This window comes from Salvelinus namaycush, chromosome 25, assembly GCF_016432855.1.
Source record: "Salvelinus namaycush isolate Seneca chromosome 25, SaNama_1.0, whole genome shotgun sequence".
Classification (NCBI taxonomy): Eukaryota; Metazoa; Chordata; class Actinopteri; order Salmoniformes; family Salmonidae; genus Salvelinus; species Salvelinus namaycush.
The window spans coordinates 24,318,804-24,331,460 of NC_052331.1; the positions used below are offsets into that span (position 1 = coordinate 24,318,804).

Consider the following 12,657-nt stretch of genomic DNA (forward strand, 5'->3'; position numbering starts at 1 on the left):
AAGTAGACAGACAGTGCACACTCACACTGACAACCCTGCACACACACATATTGACGCCCACACACATTCCCCATACCCTGCTGCTACTATTTGTTATTTACCCTGCTGTCCAGTCACTTTTACCCCTGCCTACATGTACATATCTACCTCAACTACCACTATATCCCTGCACATTGATATGGTACTGGCCTTGTATATAGCATACATTGTGTGCTTTAATTTTATCTCACCTAGAATGTTCTATTTCTTTACCTTTGATATTGAACACTGCTTTGTTGAGGAAGAGCTTGTAAGTAAGCATTTCACTGTACTGTTTACACCTGTTGTTTCATGTGCATGTGACAAATACAAATGGGACCAAATGTATGCTATTGATCAAGTGCGTCTACATGATTGATTTAAAAATAATAATTGTAAGTGAATTCAAAGGCAAGTAGTTAAGGAAGTATTAGTGACCACGATACAAAATTGTGAAGAAATTACTTTATTGTTTGGTTGAAAAGTCATCACACATGCAAACAGCAATGTTGTAGCCATGGTATCTTCAATCTTTTATTAGCAAACAAGAAGAAAAGTTAACAAAAAATTAAAGAACTTGAGTTTCTGTACAGAACAAAGTATACTACAATATATACTATTATAATACAACTGGCTTACAATACATATAATTAGTACAGCAGTCACAAAGAAACAAACTTCAAGTTTGTCAAAACAGTGTTGTCTGAGTTTAATATTTCCTTTAAATGTTTCCTTGGACTGACAATATCTATATTTGAGTATATCTAATATATGTTTTATTCTAATATTCCCTATTTTTCTGAAAGTGCTAAGTTTTACATTTTGTTCACTAGAAAGAAAAGCTGTGGAGCTCTTTAAAAAAAATGACCTGCAATTAATGTTTTTTTTTAGGCAGGTACAAATATAACTGCTTTTTGCCATAATAAGAAACCTTGTCCTGAAGTCAGGCCAAGACTCAGTAAGACTCAAGGATTTAAGGCCATAAGCTGATAATGGCAGCATCCAAAGGTACCATGTCATTCTAGAACAAGGTGATTTGGAATACTCCAAAATCTGGGTTGGCAACAAAAGTGTAAACTCAATGTGGCCCATAATGCCTTTATCCCAATGGCCACTTAAATTAGTTAACAGTGAGGCCTCTGCCTTCCAATTTGAGGGCCTATAAAACACCCCAACTCACTTTTTGGTTGAAATTCCAACAAACAAACCAAAAGTTTCATTTTATAATGTCACAAGAGGAATTAAATGCCACAAAACTGATCTGAATGCAACATGGTACTACACAGTTTGTCTATAAGTTTACAATCAACTGGATTGGCTGAACAACCAATTGGAAATATACTTCACACCACTGAGAGATGTAGTAGTTTGTTTATGAGATATCAAAATGTACAACCTCCATATCTCTTTCAAGGATTTCTCAAGGGATACATCACATTCTGCACCAAAAGATCCGACATCTCATGTCACAATCGGCAACATAAATGTTCACAGCACTTAAAAATATCCCACTGTTCAAGTTCTCTTCTGAGTAATTCAAATTGTGGATGTTGTGTTGAAATTCTAGAGCTGAATAGCCATAACGTAACTAGACATACAGTACAATTCTTAGTAATACCAGCTGATTGTGGTTTCCATTAAATTAGAATGAATAACTATATTTCTATGGTTGGTTCATGCCAAGTTTATATCCTAATGAATGGTAAGAACACTAAAGGGAGCCTACAGGAATCAACACACCCCTGCATAACAACATTCAAGTGCAAACATAAATGTATTAGATGGAATAATAAAATGCCAGCATTGCATGTTTACAAAACAACAACAACTGCAAGCAGTTCATGGAAAAAGAATTATCCGCTAATCTTGAAATGATTTATCATTCCTAAAAAGATCTGTAAACCTGGAAAATTCACAAATCAAGTCTTATACAATTCTAAAGTATTTCAAAAAATAATAATCCTGCGCTGCATTCCATCTTTCACTAAAGGAAATTGCATACAAGTAATGGAATATACTCCCAGGTGTGTGTAGTATGTTATGCCAGTCCTTCCAACAGAATACAGCACCACATCAAGTAGTTCAGCATTTGCGCAGCACACTTAACTTGGGCCACTCGTTTGGGTTTTATGAGAAATCTCAAAAGTAACATAAATTACTCTTCAAATATCAGTAAGTAGCCTTGAACCCAAAAGTATCAACAGGCATTTTCCCCAATCAGTGCACACTTCAATGTCAATCTCTAAATTCCACCAATCAACTGGTTATATTTAGAACAGTGCTACACTTTCTTTCAAATGGCACTCACATTTAAATGATAATTTTAAACAGAATCTTTCAATTCTTATAAAATGGCCCAAATACAAACTAAAAAAGATCACAGGGTTTTCTGACAACAAATGTCAGTCGCTGCATATGCTTATCATAAGGGCATGTGACTCCTTCCTTCAGGAATTAAGACAGCAAACATTCACATGGAGAGCAAAGTTTAAGAAAAAAAAAAAACTAAATTTGGAAAATGTCACTGTTGTTTATAGCAAATATGTTGGTAAATCAGAAAATGTGATGATGGTACTCGTTACATTTACAGTGTGCACTTTGCTAAAGCAGATGTTTGCGGACATTACAATACTGGCGTGGGATGGGATCTCATCAACTCAAGCTGTTCTACTACCTCTTGTCTTAAGACATGGAAGGTATCTACAGGAATGCATTTCACGCATGAGAACCAGCTTCGCTCCTTGGAGCTTGGTGCATGTTTCTGTATAATAACATTAGTCTGTCACCAAAGGCAGTAATGGTCAACCTCTGGCAATCATGCAGTAAAGACAACAAAACACAATGAATACCAAAGCTTTGATACAACCTGAAGCATTCACATACTAAATGTCAACCAGACAGAGGTGTGACTGATCATGACTGAGAAAACTATAGGACTGAGCCCTTTTTCCCATCAGGAATGATCCATCGGCTCCAGGGCGTTGGTATGCTCTGCATCCTGGCTATCCATTTCCTCCAGCTCCTCTGACCCTGCATCCTTTCCATCAGGCTTGTTCCCTGCCTTCACTGGTGTGCCATGAGCACCAGCAGTAGATACGTCCATAGAAGAGGCTTCCTGGTCACCTACCTCTGGGGCAGATTGGGAAGCACTCATCTTAGCCCCACTTGTCCTCTCTGCAGGGCCCCCAGTGCCTGCTCCTGCATTGCTCTGCTCCCTCAGGTGCCTGTCCATGGAGGCTTGGATGGATGAGACCATCTCCTGTAGTTTTTTCCTCTGTTCTTCGATCATACTAGGGTCTAGGTGTCGGCTGTCTTTCATGGTGACGAAACCAGGAGCCATGCGCACCAGCTCCTTGGTTGCATCTTCTGAGATGTCAGAGAGGTCGGGTCCCTTCGAGACGCTGGAGCTCAGGTCCACCCCGCTGCTGTGCTGGCGGGTGATGGGCTTGTGTTCAGGGTGAGAGCCGCCTGGGGCACTGCCCAGGGAGTGGCCCTTACCTTGGAAGGCATTGACACTCTGGAGCTGCTCCTTCTTGCGCACCACACCTCCACTTCCGAGCCTCAGCAGGCTGTGAGAGGGGCTTCCCTCCCGACTCCTGGAGGCAGCCTCAGAGCGGAGCTGCACCAGGGCCTCCTTGACGAGGTCCTCCACGTCAGGGCCCACGGGGAAGTGCCCCGCTGCATCCACACACAGCTCCAGACACTCCTCTGCTGCGTTGTACACAAACGTCTTTCCAGTCAAGTGTGGGAGGGTGCAGTGCTTGCCATCCATCAGGCCTGCAGATGAGACAAGAGCCATTATAGGTAGTCATAAACACAGATCAGTACATATCACACGCAAAGGTTGAATATAAAAAATATATACTGTAGTTTTCATTTTAGTTATGCAAAATGCAAAGAGCACAATAACAGAAAAGATGTCTACCTACCCATATCTTTCTTCACAATGTTGAAGAAAACTCCACCTTGCTGGAATAAGTGAGGCAGTTTTTTTGCATATGACCAGACTTCTTCTCCTGCGTAGGAATGAAGAATACTGCAATTAGCATGTGAAATAGAATATAAATTAATAGAATACATGCTATCATGTGGTTTTCCTCAGATAAAAATCCTAATTCTGTAGTAAAAATTGTTTGCCTTGCCACCCTTTGCAATTACCAAGGCTTCTATTCCAACTTACATTACTGGCCCTAATATTACAGGCCAGATAAGATTGCATGGCAATATGCTAGTAAGACGGTGAAGGCTGAAGAGTGTCCAGAGACTGGAACTCGGACTCTGTTGTTAGGTGAAGGATTGGAGATGACCACATCAGCACTTTCATACAGTCTGCCCTCTCCTCTCCGAGACTGCTGCTGCATGCAATGAATTCCAAAAGCCACGTCGCTGATGTACAGAAAAAGCACTTGAATAGATTATAATTATTTCAAGTGGAAAAAAGTCATTATCCCCAAAGATTAGGCCTTGATCCATCCCTGGTAAGCCCACCAGTCACTCAATACCTGTAGCACTATCATTCATCCTGCTTCTTGTAACCAATCCAAGAACAGCATGCCCGTATGCTGTGTAAAGCTACCATCTGTAAAGCCTATAGGCCTATCAGTTACTAGCCTGATGATCTAAGAAGGCATGCCTGGTACTATAGTCAAATCAACAAACTGGTTCTCCCTCTACAGCAAGTAATTTTTTACTTTTTGTAATGACATCACAGCAGTGTTCTGCATAGCTCAAACAAGTACGTCACGTGTTGCTAGATTGTCTTTTTTTAACAGTAAATAATGATATAAAGTAAAGATAAAGATTCCTATTGATTTGAATAAGAAACTATTTTCCCACCCTTCCCCTTGCTTACCCATTAAGGTTGCTAGGAGACAGAGGGAGGACATCTCAAGGTCAATGTTCTCCTGCAGCTCTCTGCTAGTATTCATTCTGCTGGAAGTCACTGGATCATCACTCTTCACAGAGTGGAGGGAATGAAGGGATGAATGGGAACTGGAAGCACTTGGGGCAGAAACCTTGTGATCCTCTGGACCTCTCAGGATCTCCACAGTCACCCTGTCCCCATGTTGGAGAGCCACAGGCTCATTCTCCTCTCCATCCTTGGGAGGCAAAAGTTCTTTGGGGGGAAACCCATGTCGAATACATTGCTGGGCTGGAGACACAATGAACTCGTTCGCAATGCTCCTCTGGAGCTCAGAAAAGGTGGTTTGAGCCTGTAGAGTGAGCATGGCCTGCCGCCCGTCGCTAGTGGTGACACGGATCTTCTTCTCCTTACTGGAAGTGGGGGAGAAGGAAGATTTGGTGGGCGTGGCTGGAGCGGAGGAGGAAGGTTCCTGAGCAGCACTCGGAGAGGACGGCCGCCCATGTCCCTGGACTCCCTTCTGCTCTTGCTTCAGTCGATCTGTCCTCCTTTTCTGGGTCACTAGGGCCTGTTCGCTGATGCTCTGCTGAAGGCTCCGCTCTGCTTTACTCATGGTCAGCTCCTCTTTATGAATGGTCTTTGATTTCTGCCCAGTTAGTATGATCTTAGTCGGTGGCTGTGTGTCAACAGCCTGCTGGGTTTCCACCACGTCTGTGAGTCTCTGAGCATGCGCACCGTCAATGGAGACTGGGTTATACTCATCTGGGTTCTTCTTGGCAGTGTGATGCAAAATGGTGTTCACCACTTTCTGCACTAGGAGCTCACTCCCAAACTCCCCAGGGAAATGCTTGGTAACCAGTTTCATGGCAACATCATAGACGTTGCTGTTCAGGGTCACCTCAACCTCATACTGGAACCAGTACACTGTCTCCCTCACGACACGCCCACCCCACTCCAGAGTGATGGGGAAAGCCTCTGGCAGATTGTCGTACTCCTTTCCCTCCCAGTAGTGCTTGAAGCCGCAGCCGCACTTCCCCCCCTGGGAGCGGGTGTTGGTTCTGTCTCCATCTAAGTACACCACAGAGCCGTTGCCATGGATGTGCCGCACTGAGGTGCCGTGGCACCAGTTGCAGGTGTTCAAGGTGCTTAGTTTGTAGTCAGGAATGAGGATGTCTTTCTCGGGGTCGTAAGAGCAGACCACATTGTTCAACGGAAAGCTGTAGTTCTTGTCGGGTCTGAGCTGCCCGTGGGTGGATTTAGCCAGGTTGTAGAGCTTACCACTTGGAGCCAGCCACAGGTAGAACATGAAGCTCAGAGAGTGCATTGCAGATCAGACAGCGATGTAGCCGGTTTTCCATGACTGATTTCTTGGCAGCATCCGTCACCTCTTCGGGTTGGACGCCGATCATACCGGTCCGTCTGTAAACGTACTGATGCACGTCTGCCACCAGGGAGGGGTGGATTCCATGCTTCTCCATGAAGATCTCCTCCATGGCATTGACCAGTCTCATCACATACTTGTCTTGTAAGCTCCTGTCTCCGGCGATGACGCAGCTCCCGTCTTGCTCCAAATTAATGTACTTCTTGATGAGCTCCTGCGGGACCCCCCAAGCTTTGGGGAGAAGCCTCGGCGGCAGTTTGGGAAGGAGGGTGTTTTTTATTCCGACAAGAGGGATGTAGTGGTTACGCCCAGAGCTACTCCAGGCGATGCATATAGGCTTGTTGAACTTTCCATCTTTTCCCTTGCACTGCTCTTCCGGTACAAGCCCAGGGAGAAAAGTTGCAGAGTAATCCCCAGAGCTCCTCATTCCACTCAGTGAATCTAACAAGATTATGGGGCGGTGCAGCACATTAGCCAAGCCAAATATGTGAATGTTTCGAAGTCCCAGTGGCACACCCTCCGGTGGGATAAAAAGGGGGTCACATTCGTTGATGATGTCCTCCCATTCAGCTGCATCAATAAAATCCTGAAAGAGTGCCTTGTAGCGATCCAGATTTTGCTTGAAATTCTGTTTCAAATTCTCTCTTAAGGCATGCCAGAACAGTTCTCTGCCTACCAGGGCCCTGGACACAGCATGAACAAGGCAATGTCCATCTCCATCCACATGAACGGGAATTAAGCATTCTTTGTTGCTGTTAGCTTTCTTAATCTCCTCCAAAGTGTCGTGAAGGTATATCAGGCTCCCGGATCTGTCCTTGCCATAGCCAACTGTAGATACATGCTCATGTTCGATTAGAAACGCCCGATCACCTAGAAGTGAGCAGTCGAACATCTCTCCTTGATTCATTTCCCTCAGCAGTTTCGCTTTTCCCGTCTGCTTATCCATTCCATACCTTGTGAGAATAGGAGAGAGGAGCTTGCAATGGTAGTTGGAAAGCCCCATCACTTTCACCAGCTCGGTTCCCTTCTTTGGGGCTCCAGTGACACCGAGTAGGGCATTTCTTAACAAATTGTGCAGTACAACGTCTGGATCAGTTACTTCTTCCACGTTTAAAAGATTATTCTGTTCGTGGCGTTGGCCACATTCAGTGCATTCAATGCTGATCGAGCCGTAAGCAGGGAAGAATAGCCTCGCCTGGCATTTCGGGTCTGGGCAGGTACCGGACAAAATACGCTTGTCCTTTTTCTTTGAGCCTTGTAGCAACGACATTCTGGCGAATAAAACTACACTAGGTATTGATCTTATAAAACCATTATGGTTAAATCCCAAATTAACTGGCTAGCAATTGCGCTTTGTCTCACGTATTACAAGCTAGCTATTTGCCAGAATAACAACACGGAAGCGGTTGTTTTTTTCTGTTGCGAAACCTAATTTGCAATGGATTGTGGTACATGTAGTTTTCTAAACTGCGCGTTGGTGCGTTCGAGTTGATCTTTTGGTAATAGTTCAAACCAGGCACATACCAGTGGTGTAAAGTGCTTAAGTAAAAATAAAGTACTACTTAAGTAGTTTTTTGAGGGTATTTATATTTTTGGCAACTTTTACTTCACTACATTCCTAAAGGAAAGAATGTACTTTTTACTCCATACATTTTCCATGACACCCAAAAGTACTTTTGACATTTTGACGGGAAAACTTTCCAATTCACAAACTTATCAAGAGAACATCCCTGCTCATCCCTACTGCCTCTGATATGGCGGACTCACTAATCACAAATGCTTTGTTTGTAAATTATGTATGAGTGTTGGAGTGTGCCCCTGGCTATCAGTCAATAAAAAAAATTAATTGTGCCCTCTGGTTTGCTTAATATATGGAATTTGAAATTATTTATACTTTTACATTTTAGCAATTCCATTTACTGGAATTTTAGCAATTCCATTTACTTTTGATACTTAAGTATATTTAAAACCAAATACTTTTAGACTTTTACTCAAGTAGTATTTTACTGGGTGACTTTCACTTGACTCATTTTCTATTAAGGTATCTTTACTTTTACTCAAGTATGACAATTGCGTACTCTTTCAACCACTGCATACCATAATTTAACAATACTAAGCAAGACTAATTATCTTATTGCGTAACTATGCCTGCTTCAATAACGTTTGATAAATTAGTTGTGTATTTAGCTTCAAATTGACTACAAGTACCATGATGTATTTTGGTTTTGTTACGTTTCTGTTCAGAGGGGAAGAGGAGGAAACAGGCGGAGAATCTTGTCTCCCTCCATGTGGCGTTTTTTCGTTGTTTCGCTCACCAAGCAAGTTTTTGTAAAGTCAATGACAGTGTACCACGACCAAACCGTAACGACGCTGGGCCAATTGTGCACCGCCCTATGGGACTCCCAATCACGGCCGGTTGTGATACAGCCCGGAATCGAACCAGGATCTGTAGTGACGCCTCTAGCGCTCATATGCAGTGCCTTAGACCACTGCGACACTCGGGAGTCATGAGGCTAGTAGCATCATAGAAATAAGAATTCATAGAAAGGGCGTCTCCATTCAAGTCAATTATGGCATAATGGGTGGACTGGCAGCCATTTTGAGCGTACTCATGCCAAGAAGTAAAAGCAGGAAGTGTACCCTTCAATCTGTCCTGTGCTTTGTTAAGGTTAAGGGTGTTTTTATAAATTAAATATGGAGTGCCAGAGCTGGGCGTTCGTAAATTCGGAGCGTGTCGCTCTCGGAGCGCACACTGGACGCTCTGGCGGAGGAGTGGGTTGATCCAAGCGTTCTGACCTCACAACTGCACCCAAGCAAATTGGTTAACGCACTAGCTACTTCTAGCAGAGCTGGTTAGGCTGTTTTCATGTTATCCAGAGCGCTGGTGACTAACTGTGCTGCTGGCAACAATTTAATTACGCTTTTTTTTTGCCGACGTTTACTGACACCAGGCATTTTCAACCTGTGTTGAGCGTTCGTAAATTAATCGATTATTCTGCGCTCTAGCACACTCAGACGAGAGTGCTCTGTAATCGGAGTAGATAGCCAAAGGGAATTTACTAACGGACCCTCAGGTCAACTCAACTGAGTTTACAAAAAATACATTCCATTGCATGAGCCGCATCATTTGAATGAACATTCCACATTACAATGGCAATCCAGCATCAGTTGATTATTGCAGCCATTGCGAGTGTACCCATGAGTTTACCAGTTAATAGCCAGGGTTAGAGCTTCCAAGCACGTTCTATTCATTCTTATTTCTATGAGTAGCATAACATCCATAGAAATGAGAATGAATAGAACGGACATCCCTATTCAAGTCAATGACTGCATAATGGGTGGACTGGCAGCCATTGCAAGTGTACCCATAGGAACAAAGCAGGAAGTTAAATTAACTCAAATGACATTACAAAAATTGGATTCCATTGCATGAGACACATCAGCTAGCATAATTTGAATTAACATTCTACATGACATCACAATACCAAACAGCCATTGCGAGTGTACCCATGAGTTAACCAGTCAAATTGCTAGAGTGAGAGGTTCCACGGGCGTCACTATTCATTCTTATTTATATGACAGCATCTCTCTCCATTGAATACCAGTGGTTGAAGTGAACAACCCTCATACCGCTTTGTGGACAACTACTCCCATAGAGCCCAACAGTGGAAGTGTCATAATACCCATAAAACCTAGCAGTCAAATAGGGAAATGGTTCCAATCATTTTTCCACCATTCATTTCTCCCATAGGGGATTTTAGAAACACTTAAAATAAGGGCTGTGTTTCATGTAGGCTTATCCTGGTGTGACATTTTGATAACCACGTAAATATCTCTCGGACAAGGTGACTTATCAATAGATTTGGCTCAGATTTGAAAATGCTAATTAGCATCAAGGTAGATGTCATACAAAACTACAATCCCTGCATGTCATCTCTAGCTGACACCTTTGCTAACAGGTATTGTGTCAATTTAATACTTGCACAAGAAATTTCACAGAATTGTCCATTTAAATAAATGTAGCCAGTATATTCAGTACTATATTTAACAAACATTAGATCATTTATTTTACCTTTTTAACTAGTCAGTTAAGAACAAATTCTTATTTACAATGACGACATACCAAACGGCAAAAGGCCTCCTGTGAGGCTGGGATTACAAAAAAATATATATATAAATATATATATATTGGACAAAACACATATCACAACAAGAGAGACCTAAGACAACAACATAGCATGGCAGCAACACAACATGGTAGCAGCACAAAACATGGTACAAACATTATTGGGCACAGACAACCGCACAAAGGGCAAGAAGGTAGACAACAATACATCACACAAAGCAGCCACAACTGTCAGTAAGAGTGTCCATGATTGAGTTTTTGAATGAAGAGATTGAGATAAAACTATCCAGTTTGAGTGTTTGTTGCAGCTCGTTCCAGTCGCTAGCTGCAGCGAACTGAAAAGAGGAGCGACCCAGGGATGTGTGTGCTTTGAGGACCTTTAACAGAATGTAACTGGAAGAACAGGTGTTGTATGTGGCGGATGAGGGCTGCAGTAGATACAGTTTAAGTCAGAAGTTTACATACACTTAGGTTGGACTCATTAAAACTCGTTTTTCAACAACTCAACAAACTATCGTTTTAGCAAGTCGGTTAGGACATCTACTGTGTGCATGACACAAGTAATTTTTCTAACAATTGTTTACAGACAGATTATTTGCCTACCTTCAAACTCAGTGCCTCTTTGCTTGACATCATGGGAAAATCAAAAGAAATCAGCAAAGACCTCAGAAAAAAAATTGTGGACCTCCACAAGTTTGGTTCATCCTTGGGAGCAATTTCCAAACGCCTGAAGGTACCACGTTCATCTGTACAAACAATAGTACGCAAGTATAAACACCATGGGACCATGCAGTCGTCATACCACTCAGGAAGGAGACGCGTTCTGTCTCCTAGAGATGAACGTACGTTGGTGCAAAAAGTGCAAATCAATCCCAGAACAACAGCAAAGAACCTTGTGAAGATGCTGGAGGAAACAGGTACAAAAGTACCTATCTGTAACGGATGTGAAATGGCTAGCTAGTTAGCGGGTACGGGCTAGTAGCGTTTCAATCAGTTACGTCACTTGCTCTGAAACCTAGATGTAGTGTTGCCCCTTGCTCTGCAAGGGCCGCGGCCTTTGTGGAGCGATGGGTAACGACGCTTCGTGGGTGACTGTTGTTGATGTGTGCAGAGGGTCCCTGGTTCGTGCCCGTGTCGGGGCGAGGGGACGCCATAAAGTTATACTGTTACATATCCACAGTAAAATGAGTCCTATATTGATATAACCTGAAAGTCTGCTCAGCAAGGAAGAAGCCACTGCTCCAAAACCGCCATAAAAAAGCCAGACTATGGTTTGCAACTGCACATTGGGACGAAGATTGTACTTTTTGGAGAAATGTCCTCTGGTCTGATGAAACAAAATTAGAACTGCTTGGCCGTAATGACCATCATTATGTTTGGAGGAAAAGGGGGATGCTTGCAAGCCGAAGCACACCATCCCAACCGTGAAGCACAGGGGTGTCAGCATCATGTTGTGTGGGTGTTTTGCTGCAGAAGGGACTGGTGCACTTCACAAAATAGATGGCATCACGAGGATGGAAAATTATGTGGATATATTGAATCAACATCTCAAGACAAGTCAGGAAGATAAAGCTTGGTCGCAAATGGGTCTTCCAAATGAACAATGACCCCAAGCATACTTCCAAAGTTGTGGCAAAATGGCTTAAGGACAACAAAGTCAAGGTATTGGAGTGGCCATCACAAAGCCCTGACCTCAATCCCATAGAAAATTTGTGGGCAGCACTGAAAAAGAGTGTGCGAGCAAGGAGGCCTACAAACCTGACTCAGTTACACCAGCTCTGTCAGGAGGAATGGGCCAAAATTCACCAAACGTATTGTGGGAAGCTTGTGGAAGGCTATCCGAAACATTTCACCCAACAATTTAAAGGCAATGCTACAAAATACTAATTGAGTGTATGTAAACTTCTGACCCACTGAGAATGTGATGAAAGAAATTAAAGCTGAAATAAATAATTCTCTCAACTATTATTCTGACATTTCACATTCTTAAAGTAAAGTGGTGATCCTAACTGACCTAAGACAGGGAATTTTTACTAGGATTAAATGTCAGGAATTGCGAAAAACTGAGTTTAAATGTATTTGACTAAGGTGCATGTAAACTTCTGACTTCAACTGTATCTCAGATAGGGGGGAGTGAGGCCTAAGAGGGTTTTATAAATAAGCATCTTGCGACAGGTATACAGAGATGACCAGTTTACAGAAGAGTATAAAGTGCAGTGATGTGTCCTATAAGGAGCATTGGTGGCAAATCTGATGGCCGAATGGTAAAGA

General features: G+C 42.8%; 1 protein-coding gene across 1 annotated transcript; it reads right to left on the bottom strand.

Annotated features, from left to right (window-relative positions):
• Nucleotides 1–1,375: 1,375 nt before the first annotated feature.
• LOC120020380 (deubiquitinating protein VCPIP1-like) lies at nt 1,376–7,648 on the bottom strand. Its single transcript, XM_038963984.1, is given in 4 exon segments — nt 1,376–3,795; nt 3,948–4,034; nt 4,871–6,174; nt 6,176–7,648. Coding segments are annotated over 4 exon segments (3,570 nt in total). The 5' UTR covers nt 7,531–7,648; the 3' UTR covers nt 1,376–2,971.
• Between the last annotated feature and the right edge of the window lie 5,009 nt (nt 7,649–12,657).